Source organism: Typopeltis vanoorti, chromosome 6 (genome assembly GCF_054136105.1).
Source record: "Typopeltis vanoorti isolate ZY-2024b chromosome 6, IOZ_Tvanoo_1.0, whole genome shotgun sequence".
In the NCBI taxonomy this organism is placed as follows: Eukaryota; Metazoa; Arthropoda; class Arachnida; order Uropygi; family Thelyphonidae; genus Typopeltis; species Typopeltis vanoorti.
In genome coordinates this window covers 98,137,735-98,160,550 of record NC_143554.1, presented here as the reverse complement: position 1 = coordinate 98,160,550, position 22,816 = coordinate 98,137,735, and the positions used below count along the sequence as shown (strand labels likewise).

The 22,816-nt window shown below is 35.5% G+C and overlaps 1 protein-coding gene across 1 annotated transcript in view; it reads right to left on the bottom strand.

The window, feature by feature from the left end:
- Positions 1 to 4,606: 4,606 nt before the first annotated feature.
- LOC150105740 (protein toll-like) overlaps positions 4,607 to 22,816 on the bottom strand; it is a 50,176-nt gene continuing 31,966 nt past the window's right edge. The window contains exon 2 of the mRNA XM_090394545.1: positions 4,607 to 7,880. Within this exon, the coding sequence (XP_090250671.1) occupies positions 4,607 to 7,843 (3,237 nt within the window). The 5' untranslated portion in view covers positions 7,844 to 7,880. The remainder of the gene's footprint in view (positions 7,881 to 22,816) is intronic.

Below are 22,816 nucleotides of genomic sequence, written 5' to 3'. Positions count from 1 at the left end.
TTGGTGTAAAACGAATTTTTGCTGATACCATATAATGATCAGAGTTTAATTCAAAGCCTCGATGTGCTCTTTACGTCTAAAATTAACTCCGCTAATTTAAAATTTGTGATAACGTAGTCAATTACTGATTTGTATCCTCTGACTGACCAAGTATATTTATGTATTTCCTTGTGTTTAAACATTGAATTCATTATTCTCGTATTATTATAAATGACAAAATCGCGCAATCTACGACCATTTTGATTACATGTATCTTCGCCCAATTTACCTATGTTTGTTTTGTATTTTCTGTTTCCTATTCTGGCATTTAAATCTCCTGCTAGCAGTAAATAGAAATAGTCAGTTTTGTTTGTTTTATCTATGGCATTCTGTAATTCGTTATAAAATATATTACTGTTTTCTTTTTTTCCCTCTTCTGGTGCATATGTACCAATTATTGTTATGTGGCCTCTTAATGTCTTGAATCTAATTTCTATTAGTCTTTCATTGAAATGGTTGTAATATACAATATTGTTCTTTAGAGATTTATGTACCATAATCATTATACCTGCTTTTGCTCTTTCTTCTTTTTTTACCCCACCTTAGATTTGTATATAGTTGATTGTTTCTTTTGTACCTTTTTGTTTTTTCTTTGTTTCTGTTATTATACATATCTTTATGTTAGCTTGGTTTAGTTATTTATCAAATTCTACTTCTTTGTGTGCAGTGCTACTCACATTCCATGTTGCAATCTTCATTATGTGTTCCTTTTTCCAATTTCGTTTACCGTTTCCTGGATTGTGGTCTTTTCCCTGACAGTCCATCCGGCTTTTCTTGCATGAAACTTGAAAGTATTTTGAATTTCTCCAGGGCAGGTTACTAACCTGTCGCTGGGTACGTCCAGTGGTAGGGCTGCTACCTAACGCCTCTAGACAGGCAGATCTAACAGCATTTACTCTGTTAGGGTGTTAAGGTTATACCGCCCATACTCGGTCCTTGGAATATGCTTCCTGACCTTGGAATATGCTTCCCACATTTGTGGTGGCGGTTTACCTACGATCTTCCACAGAATACTTAATTTTATCCAGACAGCAATCGACTTAATTGATGATCCCTCTTTCAACGAGTTTCTCCAGTCGGTTTTCCATCATCGTTCTGTTGCTGCATCATGTCTATAGGTATTCCGATGGGTACTACTTCTCTGAACTAGTCCCTAGCTTTCCTCCACTCTCTTCAAATCAACAACCAGCGTTTATTCCCTTATAGGGAGCAGACGAGGCCGTTTTAGCCCTATCTCAGTTTTGGAGACTGAGCACTTCAATCTCCACTGATAGCCCATCAGAGAGTGCTCGCCCAAGGCAATCTAATCGTCACGCAGTGAAGAGACGACTAATAAGTGCCGCCATGTCGTCATATTTAATCCTGTAAACTCAAGAAAATCGACCATCGAAAGCACACCATTTTTAGACATTATAAATATTATGTTAGGGTTAGAGATTGAAAATGGTGTGTTTTAGACTTTCGATTTTCTTGAGTTTAAAGGATGAAATACATCAGTTTCCCTTAGAAAAAAATACCGCTTGCCAGTGTCACAGATCGACTAACTTGCGAACCGGTTGAAAAAAGGCTTACAAATGTTCCTCTACTTGACGACTAAATTTGAACCCAAGTATTCCTTTGTGCAGTGAAGTGCCATGGAGTGGAAGGTTGTGTGAAAGCGCCAACACCACTTCCACTGAGCTACACATGTATATAAAATGTTTATAAAATTCATTTGATATCGTTTCATTGCAGAATTATTCTCCCTTCCCCCCATAAAAAAATCAGTTAACGCCTGTTATTCCTGTATAGGGAGTAGGCGAGGCCGTTTAAGCTCTATCTAACTTTTGGAGACTGATGGGGCAGTTCAGTCTCCACTGGTAGTCAATCAGAGAGAACTGCCCCAAGACTATCACTAATTATACATGGTCCAGTGAAGAGAGGCAACTTTCAAGTGCCTCATCTCGTGGTTCCTTATCATAACATATATATTTACTGTTTGAAAACAGTGTTGGTTTTACGGTCGATTTTTGTTAGGGTAAGCGACGAAAAACCCGAGTTTCTGTGAGAAAAAACTGCTTGCCCGTGCCAGAGATCTCTGGAAATGGTTGATAAGAGGCTTAATGAAAGTTCCCCTAGTTAACTAGAAACGAACTTACGACGCTTTCTCTTCGTGTGCCTTTCTATGAAAGGCACACGCCATCTCCGCTGAGCTACACAAGCGCTAATTCTCAGTTTCAAGAAAAATTTCCATTCTCATTAAGTTCAACCTTTTGTTACAATAACAAAAAACGATGTACGTAAGCGTAAAATCAGAGAATGGTTGATATCCCAAGTAACACAAAATAATGTATGCATCTGAAATTTAAAACGTTTTAAAAGTTACCTAGAGCTTACATGAATAAAACCTTTTGAATGAGATTGCTTTGATATTGTATTACTTTAAAGTGAGTGAATTTTACTGAACCCATATATGTGTGTGCTTTATTACTCTTAATTAAGAGATTCACTCGAGCAGTTTTTGAACTGCTGGTGCTCACCAGGAGATATGGAGACATGTGGATTAAATTACATTGGTCAGACCTCAAGAAGTTTGGAAATAAGAAAAAGAGAACATGTTGGAGATGTAAACAACAACAGAGAAAACAACTCTGGGTTAGCCCTTCATTTCTCGAGGACAAACAATACCATCGAATGGGACAAAAGCTACATACCCTATTTAGACGAAGATTTCCTCTCCCGAAACATAAAAGAAGCTATTGCAGTCATCCGTTCTAAACGCAACCTCAATAGAAATCAAGGTTCAATTCTAGCTGATATTTGGAAGACCCTCATAAGATCATTAAGCACACCAGAGTTAAATTTCACTGCTAATTACAGAACGTTCCTGCATAACAACAGTTGATATCATACACGTTCCGTGCGTTTGATGTAAACGTTCTTCTGTATTTGTAATTAATACAATTGTATTCGGTTCATCCCTTCACGAACAGTTTAAGTTATTCTGTATCTCTTTTATATACACTCTGACGAAGCCAGACAGCTAAGTTCGCGAAACTTCTTGGTGTTTTTTTACTTAGTATCAATTATTGAAATCCTTCGGCCAATATACAACCCAGTTTATGTTAATTTCTTGCATTCATGAGATGGTCGAAAATAATATAGAATCGTTATTAAAGTATCTCTGCTTGAGGGCTTGTGGAACTCCACCTAGTTATCAAAGAGCTGCGAAACTTTGCAGGAACACATTGTGCGACAATGCAGAAGCAATATCTGAGGGAGACGGAGAATATTCACTACCAGGGGCGCTGTATGATGTACTGAATGTGGATGTGGTAATTTTTCTGTGTGTGTGTGTGTGTGTGTGTGTGTGTGTGTGTGTGTGTGTGTGTGTGTGTGTGTGTGTGTGTGTGTGTGTGTGTGTGTGTGTGTGTGTGTGTGTGTGTGTGTGTGTGTGTGTGTGTGTGTGTGTGTGTGTGTGTGTGTGTGTGTGTGTGTGTGTGTGTGTGTGTGTGTGTGTGTGTGTGTGTGTGTGTGTGTGTGTGTGTGTGTGTGTGTGTGTGTGTGTGTGTGTGTGTGTGTGTGTGTGTGTGTGTGTGAGTGAAAAGAAAAGCAACACAATCATAAATAACACATTTTTATTCACTTCCGGTATGCACTAACGGGCCGTACTGCTCAGTGTGCTGGCGTTCCTGTACGCCACAAAGTGCATCCTTTGCACAGTGTGCTTAACAGCAGAACACAACGCAGCTGAATCGGGATTGATGTTTCACACTTGCTACGTTATGCTGTCTTTCAACACTGGCAAGTTATCAGGATGATCCCGATAAACCTTGTCTTTGAGAAATCCCCATACCCAGAAGTCACAAGGGGTCAAATCAAGTGAATGAGGTGTTTATTCAGGGAATAAAACGCACGGCTGATCACCCTGGCTTCCATGAAATATTCTCGAAGAGCTTCCTGTACGGATCGACCGATGTGTGTAGGAGCCCTGTCCTGTATGAAAATTATTGAATCTGAATCCATGCACAAGCTCTTCTGTAGCACTAATTAGTACCGGGTTTCAGAAACCGTAAAAAAAATCGTTACAATGAATGAAGAAGAGATAAATTAAGGTTTCTTTCTCTCTCTCTCTTTCTCTATGGTCTCTGAACAGTTCGAAACAGACTAGTGAAACCCTTAATTAAAATCACTGATACACAGCGAATGTATAGGTTTCCGGGAAAAAGTTTATCTTCTCTTAAACAGTGCAACATCAAGAAAACTCTCATAAACTCTCGTTCACATTCATATTTTTTTTAGTTTCAATGACAAACGTTGCTTTGACACTTGCTAGATTATGTGTGGTTTCTGTAACATATCGAGATATGTATCGATATAAAAATTCTGTAACATATCGAGATATGTTACAGAATTTTTGGTGTGTCTTAGGTACTTCACATGTGTCTCGAAGCAATATAATAAAATTATATGACAACTTTATACAAAATTTATTTATTATTTCCCACGACTGGATACTATACAATGAGTAAAGTTTGAATATATACAAATGGTTATGTACAAGATGAATTTTTCTCATTTGACAATCTCAGACACGGGCTGATAATATTAGACTTCCATCTCCCAGTACTAATCTTCCTCTTTTATAATTTTCAAGCTGGTTTGGAGTAATACCCAGTGTCTGCAGTTTGTTATTATTTGTTGAGCTATGATTTTCACAAGTTATAATGGGCGGATTTCCATTCTCTGTGTGTGTTCTTTCTGTATTTTCGTCTTTTTTATCGCAAGATGTGTAAACTGCGATCTGGCTCTCCACTGTTTTCAACAGTTCTGTGTTAGGTCTATTTCTTAGAGCTAATTTTTCCTCAATTTGTTTTCTGTGAGGCATAGCATAACGTAATTTTTCCCAGAACCACCTTTCACCCCACACAAGATACGTTTTGGTTGACAACAAGAATTGTAAGTCTTTATCTAACGTGTCCTTCGGTGGTAATTCTCCTTTCACAATAACGATCAATCTGTCGATTCTATCTTCAAGCATCTGATAATAGGCTGTGTGGAATTCTACTTGAAACCACATACTCTCTAAAAAGTCTTTTGAGAGAATCAAAATAGTTCTTTTACTGTTCTGCACTGAGTTGACGATGCTCCAGCTAATCAAGTTACCAGGCAGCCAATCGCGTTCGTGAATACAAAGACGAAAGGATGGTTCTTTACTTTCTAATTCGGTTAACAAGGACATTGCAACATCCCTGTCTGCACTACTGTAACTAACGAACGCATCAAAAATTTTATCTTCATCCAGGTCATGTTCGCTAAAGAAACAAACGAAGAAATTATGAAAATGTATGTACACATATGCAATCACGGTCTGTTTGTTTCGGTAATACAGAACAGAAACTACAAACAATAATAAAGCGAGGATTACACATACAGTCGTCACAGAGATCAGCTGAATGCGATAAGAATTGTTATCTATAGGACACATCACTTCTTCAGGAACTCTGCTTACAGGACTTCGAACCAGTGTTTCATTTAGTTTAATTAAACTACCGCAATAAACGTTCTTGTAATCGATGATCTTCTGGTAATTTTCTGTTATCCAACGCTTAAATGGCATCGCAGAACAGTTGCAATCCCAAGAGTTACCTGCAAGTTTTATTTGTAGATTAGAATTGGCACTTGCAAAGGACATTAACTCTTGAGATATTTGCTTTAGTTCATTTCCTTTTAACGACAGCACTTTTAGCCCGACTGGAAACCTTTTCCAAACATCAATACTAGAAATAGAATTGTTATCCAGATACAGTTCAGTGAGATTATCCCATAAAGGAGAATTTAAATCTTCTAACGATTCAATGTCATTGTTTTTTATCCTAAACAACAACCCAGTATGAGAGGGTAATGTCGTTGGAAAGCTGGTGAAATGTTGATCGCTGCAGTCAACAATCAAGCTGTTGTCCGACGTTCTCGTATGACAGATGCAAGAAGAAGGGCATTTTTCGAAAACGGCACATAAGAAATCATTTTCTGTTAAGGACATAACAAATTTATCTGTCAAGGAATGCGGCCCACTACACACGAGATCATTGGCTCCAACGAACTGTACCAGCTGTTTCACCAGTCTTCTACTATTTTTCAAATACTTTGAAAATTCCAGCAAGCGACAATCGCACGAGAGAGGATTATTATTCAAATATACTCTCATTGGAACTCCATAATTTTCCACTTGTTGAAGAGATAAATTATTCACTAAAATATCGTTAAATGATATATCGAGAACGTTCACTGTAGTGATGTTATTAAAGCCAAGAAGTAGTTTTGTTTCGTTTTTAGAATAGGTAACAGGAATTACAGCTTGAGTTATCACATTATGCTCAAAGTTTAACTTTTCGAGATTCAAATATTGAGCCCATACCAGATTAGGAATTTCACTAAGATTATTCCCCGACAAATCAATTTCCTTTATTTTACGAAGGAAAGGAAACTCAAAAGAAGTTAGTTCGTTTCTATTCAGGCTAAGTCTTTCAAGACTGGTCAAAGGGCGAAAAACATCTCCGTAGATATATTCCAAAAAATTAGAGTCGAGTTTTAAAACTTTTAAATTTAAGTTTTTTCTGAATAGGTCTTCAGGCAATTCCGTGAGGTTGTTTTTCATAATACGAAGTTCCTCTAACTTTTCGTTTCCTACAAAGGCATTCATTTGGAGTGAAGTTAAATCATTAAAACTCAGTTCAAGAATCTGTAGTTCGTAATTATGATTAAAAAGGCCTGGAGGTAAGCTGGTGAGTCTGTTATTCAACAAATTAATATTTTTTACCTTTGGAGTATAAGTAAATAGATTTGAAGGGATGCTTTTTAAATGACAGAAACTCAAGGAAATACGTTCAAGCATTACTAAACCTCGAAATGCATCTTCAGGAAGAGATTCGTTAAAATTGTTCTCGCTAATGTCCAAAATTTGCAACTGACTGACTGGCAAGAAGATATTAGGAGGAAGAGATTTTAATTGATTATTTTTCAAGCGAACTTTTTTCAGTTTGGGTGTACCCATAAAGAGATTTGAAGGCAGTTCTGTCAACTGATTTTCCGAAAGATCAATCGTAGTTATAAATTCCAAATTGCGAAAGGTATCTTCTGCCAAATTCTCTAATTGGTTTTTGTAGAGGTAGATGATTTGAAGATGTACAACATTTTGGAAGATTTTTTCTGGCAAGAACTTTATTTGATTAGCACTCAGATCTAAATAAGTGAGATTCACAAGATTTTCGAAAAGCTTCTCTGGCAAAGTGAAAAGATAATTGTCTTTCACATCTAAAAAATGGATGTGGGTTAAATTACTGAATATATTTTCAGGCAGTTCGTAAATTGAGTTGTCTGGTAAACGCAACTTCTCCAGTGTATCTTCCAGTCCACTGAATAAGGATGAGTCAAATTTAGAATCACTGTTGGCGTTGTTCTGAAAGAGTAGATTTTTAATGTTAAACCCACTTAATAGCTCAGCGAAAGAAGAATTCGGCAGAGGGCAGTAATTAAAGGTTGCACTTACTACCTCCTGGATACCAAACTGCTGTAACATTGATGGCTTATATGGGTAAATATCATTACAAGTGAGGCTTGTTCGTTTTTGAGTCTCTTCATAATGAATCGTAAAAACACTTTCGTAACTCTGAGATGAAGGACAGTCCATTGTCCACATGGTCATTTCGTTCAGCACACAATAACAACTAATGTTTGAATCAAGTAGAGTAGGGCAATCCCCATTCGTTACTGTCAGCAACCATAGGAGGAGTAAAAACCTTTTGAGCAATCGGAAGTCATCCATGTTGTCTTTCTGCGTTGCATATGCAGTTCACATTGTTCTGTATAAAGGGAAGAAAAGAAAAAGAATTATTATTTAAACATCAGTATTAAAGTAATTCATATTATATTCAATTTTACTAAACGTTTGATTTGCACAATTAAATGTCCATAAGTTTTGAGTCAAAAATTATAAAAAATCAAAAACACATGCGAGAAAGATAAAACATATTCGTTATTCGAAATATGATCTATTGGCATCTATACAGGGTTTAGTGCGATCGTACAGTTTTCGGAGAGCTGCAAAAAAATTCCTTTTGTTGACTGTCTTTAATGTACCAATTTAAAGACATTCATTTGCGGACCTTTTCTTCATTTTCAACTTGGAAAACAGAAAATAGCGTATCCCGTAAAGGGTGGGGACATTTTTGTGGTGCAAAAAGTCACGAACAGTTTGTAATCTGCCACGCGAGAGTTTTTCCTGTTGTACAACAACAGGAAAAACTTTCAAAGAAAGAAATTTTCGTCTGCATCCGTCATGGCGATAATGTCCTGATAAAACGTGACTCAATCTTTTCGCAGCTGTCATGTGGGCAAAACGCGTGCACAACTTTCTCTTCCCAAAATTTTCACTCAAAATGGAAAGAACGACGCTCTTAGGGATGCTTGAAGCCTCGGCTATCATGAGCGATGTGATTCAACGATCGTTTTTCACAACTCAGCGACAGCGACAATGTTTTCTTGAGTTCGAGTCGATGTGAAACAGCTACTTCTCTCGTCATCTTGTACCGACTTCCTTCCCTCACGAAATCGTGAAATGCCACTTGAAGATGTCAGATCGATTCTAGGGTTTTTGTAATAGAAACCCTAGACTCTAAGACAATTTTAATCGCGATTCTGTTCACTTTTTCATATCCATAACGTACAAAAACAAAAAAAAAGTACTTTACGCTACACATAATCACTTGTTCACTACTGAACGTAAATTTGAAATGTAGACATTAGTTGGTATTACTTAGCGCGTTTGCCAATAGATCGCTCCAGTGCTGTATGCGGAACAAATCAACTCCTAAAACTTACGGACCGCAGTGTACGTTATGGCAACAACTACTTTCCACGAATGATATTTTAAGAACGCTTTTAAAATTCGTATTTCTAAGTATTTGGAAATATGGCAGCTCTGTCAATGGAAATACGACCCCTCTATCGTTGTTTGACATATCAAAAAAAAAAAAAAAAAAAAAAAAAAAAATCATCTAACACCTTTTTGTCCCCGTATAAGGAGTAGGCCGTTTTAGCCCTATCTAACTTTTGGAGACTGAGTGGGCAGTTCAATATCCACTGTTAGCCAATCACAGATAGCTGGCCCAAGGCTATCACTAATTAATCGGTAGTGAAGAAGGCGGCTAGCAATTATTATTATTATGTAACACCTCCAGGGAGTCCAAAGACTCATCGAGGAAAAATGAAAGCAGCAGCACCCGGTGTTCCCAGGTGGCTACCCTCCCAAGTACTGACCGAGCTCAACGTTAGTTGCTTAACTTCGGTGATCGAATGGGAACCAGTATATTCAGCTTAGTCTGGCCGCTGGCTCAGCAAGTGCCGATATCTCGTGGTCCCTATCCGTAACACCGTATTTTTAATGTCTGAAAATAGTGTGTGTTCGACGGCCGATTTTCTTGAGTTTACGCTACGAAAAACCTGAGTTTCCGGGAGAAAAAACCCTCTTACCCATGCCAGAGATCGACTAGCTAGGGAAACGGTCGTAAAAAGGCTTAGAAAATGTTCCTTTAGTCAGCGATTAGATCTGAACACGAGCCTTTCTTCGTGCGGTCATGTGTCGTAGAGTAAAAAACTCCACTTCTACTGAGCTACACAGGCTCTTTTGTTTGACATATTTATGGTGAAAAATAAAATTGCTTTGCAAATAATAGAAATATATATTAGAATACATTTATTTAAAAAAACATGAGCTTAAATGTTTATATCTATATATTATAAAAAATTTCTTTTTAAAAAACAAATGATGTTTCCATGGCAACAATAAATTTATACTTCGATTAGCGATACGTACTTTTTTCAAACGTTTTGCATTTGTTCCAGTCAACGCCATGAACATTATTTTTAATTGGAGTTTGTGATTGAGTGTTTGCGCATATGTATGAGGTGGATAACGTTATCTGTACATGATTTCTGATATGAGAATAAACCATTTTATTCACAAAGGTTTACTCATAGAACAGAAATCACGTACTCGTATTGTTACATTAGTATACATTAGTTAAACATAGTATAAATTACGTGTCTTTTTCTATATTTTGACATGAAAAAAAAAAAAAAGAATTGACCAAAACTAGAACCGCTTTCTCGACGAGATTACTTTTTATAGAAAATCGCCCGTTTTGATAGAAGTTATTGGACAGGATAAAGAGGATAAAGCCGGCCTGGTTGGCCGAGTGGTTAGCATATCCGCTCTCCATCCAAAAGGCTGCGGGTTCGAATCCCGCCGTGAACATGGATGTTTGTGATTGTCTGTGAAAGCACTAGTGGTGGTAGTCAGCGATAGATGGCGTTGGTGTTAGATGATGAAGGTTGGTGGACTAGGGAGACAAAGAGTTGTAGAGTCGATTCCCTCCCTCGATGAGTTTTTGGACTCCCTGGAGGTGTGATATAATAATTATCGGTGTATGCTTTCTACAGCAATGGTATGTGGCAACGGACTCTCAGATAGTTCCTAACCACACTACAACTTCGCTCGCAGATCACATTAAGCACTTGCATATTACTATTTGCAATTATGCAATATGAAATACTGTTATTGCATACTGCATAATTGTTTCAATATCAGGACTATTTCATTCGAATCAATAAGTATTTAAAAAATTTTTTTTTATAAATATTGATTTTTATAAAAGGATGCTACTGGAGGGGGCCTCAGGCTACCTTCAGGTGTGCCTATAAATTAAACCGCCTGAAATCCTCGGACTAGTTCCAGCTTTCATTGCGTGTCATCAATGATTTAGCAGTTGAGATACTGAAATTAACTCGATAGCAGAAGACATATTTCTCATATGCAAATAAGTAAGTACAAGCTCAAATAAATATACATATATACTTATATTATAGTCATTCAGTTTTAGAGTAATCAAAATTAAATATTTATTTAGGTTTGATAAATTTGCAATTATTTGCAATTTTTTCAAACGTTTTGCATTTGTTCCAGTCAACGCCATACAACTAATGTATTAATGTTCGAACATACCCATCTCTCCCAACAGGTAACGACCACAATGCCAATATTTGAAAAAGAGAGACGCAATGGAATGCGCTCTTGTGCTATGTAGACATCTATGAACACATTTTATAGCACAAATAATTCATACACTGCGTACAATAATTCACGCAGGCGTGTGAATTATTCTACGCAGAAAATAGTTCATATTTTATGTACGAACTAAAGTGTGCCCCCCCCTACACACACACCAATATATCTATCTACTTTTAGTGGCAATGACTAACTTATATATACACTTATAGTAGCGCATTGCCATTCAAATTGCTGGACAGGAAGGTGGTGGTGGTGGTGGGGGGTAAGTATTATAAATACCAAAACATTTTTTTTTTTTTTAAATACGGAAAACTACTTATTGCACAGTATGTCTTTCTATGACCCACGTTTGAAACAATCATTAACAATAAATACATTGCTAAGGCTTCTGTGGTGTTATGAGGACACGATGAAATTGTAATGCTGGTATTGAACCACATAGAATCACTTAATAGTAAAAAAAAAAATCTTTATTTATGCACTCTGCTAGTTTCGGGAAATGAACTGTATTTCACATCATCAAGAGATATAGTGAATAAAAAAAAAAAAAAATTAAGCTACAAACAGGTAACGACCACGATGCCAGTATTTGAAAAAGAGAGACGCAATGGAATGCGCTCTTATTCTATGTAGACGTCTATCGGTTGGTGTTATTATGTGCGCTACTGGCTTCCACGTGCGCTAAATGTTTTATGAGAGATCCTATTTGGTTTAATATCATACATTGTTTCTTGTTCCACAGATGTGGATGTTTTGTCATTTCCACCAACTCTTTGAATTTTCTGTTATATCTTCTTCCAATCCTGATTTGTGTTTCCTTTCTTTCTCCAAGTCTTTGAAATGTTCGAACATACCCATCTCTCCCGACATTCTTGTGTCTCCTGTATAACACAAACCACAGCTACAGGTGATCCTATAAATGGCAGTTTCCTTAAGTGGTGGATGGAGAGATTTTGGAGGCCTAAGAAATTAGAAATCGTATTGATGTGGTAAAAGGAACTCGATACCCTGTTGACGTAGCAACTTTGAAATCTTGTCCCTGATTGACCGATTATAGGGAAGAATTAATGCTTCTGTCGTTTGTCATATTCATCTGGAAGGGGGGAGGGAAGTCGAAGCAGGATTTTATTGACCAATTCTGCCATTCTTTGGTAGGATGAAATTGAGGCAATCTAGATCGTGATTTCTTATATGCTCTATCTCTTAGAATTATTATGATGCCAGTTCTTTGCACAGGATGGTGATGGAATGTGGCATGCAAGTATCGTCCCATATGAGTTGGCTTCCTGTAAACTAAGTAATTGTTTGCTCGGATGTCTCTACAAGCATGTCAAAAAAATGAGAATGATTGTTTCTGAATTCGAAAGTGAATTTGATTCTAGGATAAAAAAAATATTTCAGCATGAGATAAATTCTTGTAATTGGTTAGTAGAGCTGGTGACATGATGAAAATATCATAAACATAACTCAGCCACACTGTAGGTCACGTTCCACGGTGTTTTTTTTTTTTTTTTAATTACTTGATGAAAATTTTTCTAACAGGGGGAAGAGGAGAGAGAGAGTCATTCCTTCTGTTCAAAAAATTCTTAGAATTTAAAGAAACAGTTGTTGATACAATGCTTAAAAAGTCCCACGTTAGCTGATGAAAATAGATCTTGGAGTAAATATAAAGTTTCCACGCTAGGCACATTGGTAAACAAATTATTGATGTCAAGATTTGGAAGTAGGTCAGTTGGCTTTACTGTACGATCATTTGTACCTTCAGTGAAGGGTACTGTTTCTTTATAAAAAAGGCTAGGAGTGTCTTGATATTAGATGTTGTTTTGGTGTCTTTGAGCTAATTAATCAGGTCTTTAATCATGTTATTTGTCTTGTTGTGACATTATCCTCTCGAATCGAAGTCGTTTTGTACAGATATTTGTATCATTTAGCAGAATTTGTATTTTTTTTTCTTCCCGTATTCTGTTGCATCTATGATAAATATTGTGTTGCCCTTGTCTGCTCTCAAGACTACTACAATATTTTCGTCCTGTCTAATATTCAGTAGAGTTAACCGTTCCATTTTCGAAGTGCTTTTGTCTGAAACTTTTTGGCTGAAGGAGTTTGGAAATCCGTTTTTAAGTGAATAAAGTGTACTACGTCTTTCGGAACTGTTTGAAGTTCTTTCTCTCCTTTTTCGAACAACGTTAATTTTTGAATAAAAATTAGAGATAAATAATTATGCAAAATTACGTCCATCTTTCCGCCAGGCGGCCTATCGCGTACCATGGTTTTAATAGACAGGACCACACAACCTATATTGATCACAGCAGTGAGTCACTTATACTCTTAGGATTCAGCTGCAGAAAAATATTCTTTCTTCAATTACGTAACAAGACAGAAGTATTTATTTTGTAGGAAGAGTAGAGCAGAGTTCTATCTACTGCACTTCCGGTTATTTATGTTATTTGATTTTAGAGAGTGTCACTGTATCGTCCCACATAAATAGCTCAACGATACATGACGTTAGTTTGAATTTGATTATTTATGACTAGAAGAAAAATCTTGGATGGAAAGCTGTCACAGTAGAAGAATTACTTTCAGGACTCCTCACGTATATACAATTACAATTATTTATTTATGCATTTATAATTACAATTCCATAACAGGAACTTCCAGTTATGACTAATTATAAATTCCCTTTCATTCAGAATGGATTCATATATCTCTGAAGATGATGTGCAACAGAAGCACTTTTCACATCTGAGCCAAAATGAGCTCTGCTTCATCGGTATTAACTCTCGTAAACACTGCTACTCGCATTGTTGATTTTCATTACATTCATTTCATTTTCATTGGCTGTTGTCAATACTGTGCTTGAGATAAGGGTTACATAATCTGGAAGCACTGCTCTAGAGACTAAGCAGAAAACGTTTTCAAGGCATTCCAGGCCTTCAAAAACAAGGTATTGACTCCGTCACTCACACTGAGTGATGAAATTCATGTACAACTACCATATTTTTTATTTAAAAAAAAAAAGCAAAGCAAAATTTTAGTCAATATTTAAAGTGTGGCCGTAAAATTTCCAGATAAATATACTGCTAATTTTGTAACTTACAATAATTGCAAATGCAGTAGCAGTTCATAGCGAGAGTTCATAACACGCGAAATTAATGTAGTTGTAATGAATGCTTCTTATCCAATTAAACATCTGGAAAGATAACGAGCGACCTAGGCTTATGCCATATATATATCGTAGTTAGAATGAATACCTTTACAGTGTATTTACCTTATTAATACTTAAGCAAGATTCATCTCACAGTCTGCACCTCAAAAAATACGATGGCATAAACATTTGAACAAATATGAATTCAATTGAAGAATAACGATGACCGTAGATCATGATCATTCACAACTTACTCCTATCTCTTTAAGTGTTTATTATTATTTTATTCACATAAATCAGAATACCTATATTAATCACAACAATTTGATTTGATCAGTTCAATTCAGATTCTACCCAAGGATCTACGAATATTCTGTAAGCTTCATCGTAAAATAGGGCTGTTTCTAAATTTGTTTTTGGCAAATCATGTGTTTGAATCGTCGATGTTTATTTTTTGTAAATAATTTCACCAAGTGTACCAATAATAAGTGGGACGATCTTGATATGTTTAAGCCACATCACAAACAATTTCGATATTTTCTGTTGTTACTGTTGTCACTGGGTGCTAAGATGTCAATAATCAAAACTCGCCGATATTCAATAATTGTAATGTCAGGTCTATTGTGGTTTAAAGGCCAAATATTTTACATTCTAAAATCTCGTAAAGTATTCACATCTTCGTTTACCAGTATTTTATTGATTTTATGAGGTAGGAGAGCTGTAATTTTTTGCGTAGATGCTAATTATCTTGGTCACTTGAACATGGTAGTTTAAGGAATGCACCTAATCAATATTCTACGTTTCAGCTATCTGATTGCATAATCTTGCATTTATTATTACTGATGCTCTCAGTTTTTTTTTTTTTTTGTTGCTTTAATTGCATTAATTTGTAATGCCTGTTCTTGAGCTGCTAGAATAAAACCCTTAGTTTCATATTTTGGTATATCCATACTGCAACCATTACGTCTTGGTCTTATTAGCTTGTCTCGCAAATATTGGCTATGTAAAGATTTATTTTTCTTTATTTAATTGTTCTTTCTTATAATCGCATGTATTTCCAATTGTGCTTTTAGAACCTTCTTGTAAATGGCTTGGAGCATTTGTTCAATGCTATTGTCGATGCAATTTTTTAAACCAATTTCTTTTGTTTGCTTTTTCAGCTGTTTGTCTCGCTTGCAGCAGAAGCCTTCCACCTAATCTTCAATTATAGTAGATACAATGGGTCAGCATTTACAAAAGAGCAAAAATTATTTTCCAAAACACGTCACTGAGTCTCTTTAGTTCCGCAACGTTTGTTGTTCGATTGTAAAGATCTGAGTTGGAATTCTTTTGATGATCCAAGAACCTTTTATAGAACTTTAAATCCGAAGATCAGTTAGCCAGTCTCATGCAGAGGTGGTAGGTTTTCCTTCCAGAAACTCAAGTGTTTCATTCTGAAGAACGTGCAAACCAGCCAGAGAACACGCGCAGCCTACAGACATAGCAGACTAACGAGGGTGATAGTTGTACTGTCGCTATGCGGTATTTTCTGACTCACGTTAGATGTACTAAGTCCACTATGGGGGAGACAAACAACAACATTAAGAAAGAATGAAAAATTATTACACTGCAGATATAATGACTATCGAACATTAATTCGCTAACACAGAATGAACAAACTCAAAGAGTAAAGCAAATGGAAATCAGTTTATTGAACGTGAGATCGTTATTAAAATCTTTCAGAAGTTATAGACTATGGCAACAAAAGCAATTATGGGCCGGACAAGAAAAAAAAAAAAAAAAGTGTTCCCGTAATCGGCAGAATTAGGATTCCGAAAAGTCGGTGCAATAGCATAATCACAGGTATTTTTCGTTTATTGCATACACAGTGTCTTATTATGCGCAATTAAATAAATATTGGTATATAATATAATGCATGTTGTTAATTCATTTCTAGTATTTGCTGTCTCAAATAACCAACCTACCTAGCTTTTTACCATGCGCTCCTATTATTTAAAAGCTTCCGGTAATATTTCCCAATCGTTCTATCCTTGTTGCGGCATTTGCGATAGAGAACACATTATTTTTATTATCCTAAGTTCGAATCACGTCGATGACACAAGAAAGCCTAAGATGTTTCATGAAAATAAAGTTCTTCATTATAGTCGAAAATCTCCTTACTAACCGTGCATGTAATGAATCTTAAAAAAAATAAGAAAGGAAAAAGAAAAGAAAAGAAACCTCGTTATAACGGACTTTTATTGTAACATTTTAAAGACATAAGATAAATAATCTGCTCACTACTCTCTGGCCATCACTGATAGCGAGCTTCTAACAATGAATCAAGGCTTTCAGGGTGAGGGATTACTGTAGATAAGTGACGCCATCTAGAGGGTTTTTTTTTTTAATTAAAAGAAAATTTTAAGCCCAAATTTCAGGGAGGGAAAATTCTACTCCAAAGATCGACTAACTCGGTAACTGGTCGAGGAAAAGCTTCCTCTAATTGATCACTAGAATCGAAACTTGGATCTATGGAAGCAAACACTATTCCCGCAAGTTCCTTGTTTAAGGCTTCATTTTGGCATATTTATCTTCTTGGTTATTAATATCAGTTCATTTCATTCGTCAAAAGCGCCAAACATTAATTTCCTCTTCTAAAATTTTCCTTTTAATTTTCTCGGTTTTTGTTTTGTTTTCAAGAAATTGTACTTTCAGAGAATTGCTATTTCCAAGAACTGTTTTCTCAAATAAGTGTTTTGGACGAATTGTTTTCAAGGAATTTTCCGTAAAACCCTCAATTAACTTTTGTGACGTAAAACACTTTGCATGTTTTGTGTGTTGTCGTTGCGATTGGCCAGGGCGTTGACACACTGACCTAATTTTTTTCTTACCAACGAAAAAAGAATCCTTCAAATAACTCGTCTACCTTGAGAAAATGTTAAAGTGATTTGCTTTGATCGTTGTTGAAGTTCATATTTTGCTTTCACTTTATAAATTTAAATCGTAAGTTTTTTTTGTTTTTTTTTTTAATTAAGGATTTTTCCTGTCTTTGTTTCATTTCATGATGTTTCATTGATTATCTATCTGTTTCAACAGTCAAGAACCTTTAGTGGACCAAAGGCTGTAATAGCACACCAGACATCCTGTTATAACCTTTCATTGCGGTATGACCGCGATAACACGTGCAAAAAAAAAAAAAAAAACCTTTTTATGGCTGATTGTATCATTGTAAAATATAAGCATAGTCAAGTAAAGGAATAAAAAATGCGAATGCAATTCTCTAAATCACTTTTTTTTTTTTGGCGATTTTGCAAGCGAAACATTCTCCTATTTTATTAGAGATTGTTATTTTACTTCATCCTATGTTATATTTTCATTGTTCACAGTTCTTCCTAGGTATTTAAATTTCAGTACTTGTTCCAATATTTTTCCATTTTCGTTCTAATTAAGATCTGATTGATTCTTTTTTGCAATTAACATTGGGTTTTTTTTTTCTCTGTCGATAAAAGATGATCGCTTTTGGAGATCATCTTCATTTTCTGCAAGTAATGCTACATCACCTGCGTATCTAACCAAATTTAAATTTTCTTAAAATTTTTTTTTTATTCCATTTAATTTCTATTTCTTAAATTCTGTTATTATCTCATCCTTGTCTTGTCCTTTTCTTTTAATAGGGATTTTTTGTGTATTTTGTGTTCTGATATCTTATTCTGCATTCATTTTTAGTGTACAGCAATCCCTCGATTAGTGCACCTAATGCGTTCTTTAAAACAGGAGCATTAATCGAAAACGCACTAATCGACTATAATAACCTATGGAAAAAAGTATAATTCATTCCTCAAATTTCTTTTTTTTACCCTTGATTTTTTTTTTTTTTATAAAAGAATTAGGGTATGTCTAAGGGCTTAGTTAAATAAAAACTATGAAGCTGAAAGACAATAAAACATATTCAAAATATAAATCTATTATTCTGGCTGGCATTCTGTTTCTTTTTTTCATACAACTGCCTCTTCTGCAAATTTTCCTGCTTCTCTCTTCACAAGGGCCAGTCTCTAAGCATTGCTACTTAAAACTTTCGGTTGCAAGAAAAATATTTTAAATTTGTTTCTGTGAAATCTTTTTGGGCTTGTCAGTGATTAAATTTTCTTCATATTCTTCAGGATCTTCCCGCTGTGCATCTAAATTTAGCAGATCGGAATCACCTCAGTTTCTCAGAATGAGATTTAATTAACTTAGATTCATTTGAAAAGCCTCTAAAATCATTTGCACGATGTGGAAGAATGTGCTTCCAAATGGAGATCGAATATTGCTAGCAGTAATTTCATTCGACTTTGCGACTTTACAACCAGTCTGAAATTTCTCTGATTTAGCCAGAAAAGTCTTGGAAGGCATTGGCTTCCAAAAAAAAAAAAAAAGGTCAGTTTCATCGACATTAAATATTTGTTGGTCACAATAGCCTTCCCCCCCCCCCCCTTCTTATACAATTTTCTTCAAATCTCTGGATAATTTGCAGCCACATCCTTATCGGCACTTGCAGCTTCGCCTGTGATCAGAACATTATGTAGGCTATTTCTCAAACCACCCATCATTAACATGGAATTCCTCTTTTCTATCATTGATAGCCCTTTCTTTCAAGGTTGCAAAGTGACTTAATGCTTTTGATTTAATAAGGTCAGTTCTTAGCAGGATCCGTTTTTGGTTGCAATCTTCAATCCGTATACAAAGAAGTCTCCCTAATTCAATCATTATAATACTTTGTATTCAGCAGCTTTGCGTAAAATTGCTCTTATAGTTGATTCACCCATTTTTGTGTTCTTGTCCTATCTTTGCTATGGACTCGCCTTGTTCACCTTCTTTATTATTTCAAATTTTTCTTCCAATGAGATTACTTTTCGAATCATTTTCACACTTCCACTTTTTTTCTCACTAATTCTTTTACTTATGATAAAAGGCTGGGAAAATACTTTAAAATAATAATAAAAAAAAATGTAACGAAAATAATTGCAAAGGAGGTACGAGATATGATCAGGAAAATGCTATGTAATTAGCAGACGGCATAAATTTTGGTGGTAAAAATTTGGCACATAGTATACACAGCGTACATGGAAGTAGTGTAGTGTGCCATTAAAAATAACTTTGTAAAATGTTTTAAATCGGTAAACTAAATTATTTCATTCTGGTGAGTGATTTTTTAAAATCATTAGCCCTAAAAAATGCATAGATAGAAAAATTTTTAAATCTGTATGTATATATAGGCGCACAAATCGAATTTTAGAGGCTCACTAATCGAATTTGGGTATCGAAAAAAAATGACATACTAATCGAAAGCGCACTAATCGGGGACGCATTAATCGAGGGATTACTGTATATATCTTTGATGATTCTGCTGATTTGCTGTGGTATATATCTTTCTTGATGCTGGTATTTTCAGGACACCCTGTAAGCATTCTGTCGAAAGCACTCTCTAAACCAATGAAAACGATAAATATTGTTTTTTTAAATTCTCTTTCTTTTTCTGTTATTTGCTTGATAACAAATATAGCATCAGTACCTGATCTTCCCTTACGGAATCCGTGCCTTTTATTATTATAATTTAGTCTTGATTCTAATTCTTCTTGGATAATTCTTGTAATATTTTTAGGGTGACGCACAGTCAGTTTATTCTTCAATAGTTTTTGGGTTCGGATGTTGTTTCCTTTTTAAATATTGGTATTGTAATATTCATTCTCCATTCATTGGGAATCTGTCTATTCTCGAAGATATGTTCAATTAAATTTCTCATATTTTCGCTCATTTCTTTATCCTCATATTTTAGCATTTCATTATAAATTCCATCAGTTCCAGCTGACTTCCTATTTCGCAATTTTGCGATGACTAATTCTATTAAGTTATTATTTATTTCAATCTCCTCTTGTGTTTTCAGGCTGTGATATTTCAGACATTTTGATTTCTTCTTAGCTTTCGTATAATTTGGTAAAATAGTTTTCCCATTGTTCACATTCCACGAATGGTATATTTCGTTTCTTTGATTTCAGATAATTTCTCATACTTATTTCTGTTCTCCGTAAAAGTCATATTACAGTTAAATGTTTAGAATAGCGTTCTCTAGTCCTTATCTAGTTTGCGCGGTTAGCCGAGTGGCTATGCCTGGGAAAGGAGTGTCCTGGGTTCGATTCCCGTCGCTGACGCGAGGAGCTTAGGATCTTTCTCAGACATAGCCAAGTTAGCCGGTCTTGGGCGTGGACTGCAGGGTTTTTCTCCCCAGTTTATCTGGGGGTTTTTCCTCCCGCAAGAAGGCAAACTGTCATTGGGAACTCAACGCTTCTACAGACATGGGATACACCGGAAGGAATAGGGCCATCCACCTTATCCTTGTGCACAATTGCGATTAAATGAATAGAAACCCTCGACACCGCAAGGTAAAAGGGGGAAGAGGAAGAAGACTAGCCTTCACAATACTTTTGTTAAATTTATGAGCCTTATTCTGTTCCTTATTTGATTTCTTATTCATTTATATTCTTCATATTATAGCCAAATCAATAAACTAAATAAGTAAGCCTCGTTATAAGAAATAAAGACAGTCATAACATTGCATTTTTCTGCATTGACTTGTAAGTTACGGCAATAAATAATCAAACCTAAAACCTACATCATAACGATATTAATAAAATTCATAAAATTAATAATTTTTCACACTTTGTGTGGGTGTGTGTGCGCGTGCGGTATAAATGTTACGTGCTAAACCGATTTTAATGAAATTTGGAAATTGGACAAATTACTAAAATTTATCAACTAAATTGAGGTTTTGGAGTGAACACTGGAAAATCTGATTCACTTTACAAGGTGAGATTAAAATATTTGCACACTGACCTCCAGTTGCCGCCACTGCAGTTAATATCGAGCTCCTAAGGAGAGGTATAAGTAAAGTATAATTTGTTGAGTCATTTACCATTTATTTTTAACTTTAACTTGCGACCTTGACAGGTAATGCTTTGTAAAGTGATTGTATGTTGCGTCTTTCGTAACTTTCATGCCATCAAAAAATAGCAGAGTTCAAAAATCTCGAAAAAAATCACACAAAAATATCCAAGATGTTAAAAGTTGTTTTCATAGAGGAAATAATGAGCATAATTGAAACGTTTGATTGGTTTACTCAACCTAAAAAAGTGGAGTTGTGTCTCTTGATAATGCCGAACGTGTTTTTGACATTTACTGAATTGTGAAGTACAGATTTATTCCCAAGGAGTACAAAACTGGAGAGTCCATAATCCAGTCAGTTTTGACGATGCCACTTAGGCTTAAAAGTCCTAGGTAATTCTTCTTCAAGAGTTCGAATTCGAACGCGTCAAGAGGATATTTCAACTGAAGGTGGGTTAGCCAGTCTCAAACTGGATAGAAGAAAACTCACGCAAATGGTTACCATGATACAATATGCAGATAGCATTATCCGTCCCATCACAGCATTAATTAGGTTTCAAAAGACAAAACCGTGAGTTAACATATCTATGGGGATGTTTTCAGATATGGAAGAATATAGGCAGAGAGAAAAAATGAAGTAAGCACGAAACCTCGAACTGTCATTATGGAAAAATAAGGTTTTTCCATCATGACAATGAACCTGCTCATTCCGTTTTGTCTTGACAGAAATTTCTGGCCAAAATGCAGGGTTCTTCTTCCATACCAATCTACTGGATCTCAGATTTATCCGCTGTGGCTGATTATATGATTTTTTTTCTGTCTAGATAATAATTATTATCTAGACAGAAAAAAATCATATGTTTAAGGCAGTAATGTTCTGTGAATTTCCGCTAAGTAAAATTGTTGTTTATTATTAATGATAGTGTCTATTAATGTAATAATTTGATTGATATGATATTGATAAATTACTTATTACAAAATTGATGTATTACTTATTAACAAAGCCCCCTCGTCCTGCAATGAGTTTGTTGACTTTGTGTGGGAGTAGTATAATGATATTGCTGCTACCTACTAGTCTAGCTTGTGTAGACATAATGACATGTAATTAGCTGCAATAAATTTTATTATATAACGTATTTTGCTATTTTAATGTTCAGTAATAATGATCTTTATTTTTCATATTTAGTTCGTACTAATTCCCATTTTCCCTTGCCTGTAAGGCAAAATGACATGTCATTTAGCTTGGCTTCTTCGAAACGAGATTATTGTTTGTATTGCGGGATGAAAGACCCGAGTTTCGGGGAAGAAAAATCCTTCCATTTCTGTATGAGACCGGCTAACTCACCTAACGATAAGTAACCAAAGGATAGCCTCGAAACCGACGGAGCTATGGAGGATCATACTATTTCGTAACTATTAAAGTTTACACAGGGGGTAGAAATTATTTCAGCATCTAGAGCAGCGTTCTTCAACCTTTTTTCACCTGAGGACCGGGGAAAATAGGAGAAATATTTCGCGGACTGGCTGCCGGCTAAGACAGAAACCTAAATCAATGTAGATAGTATTTTATTTATTAAATCCAATGTTATAAAATTACGATTTTTAGCTAGTGCGACATTTGCTGCTGC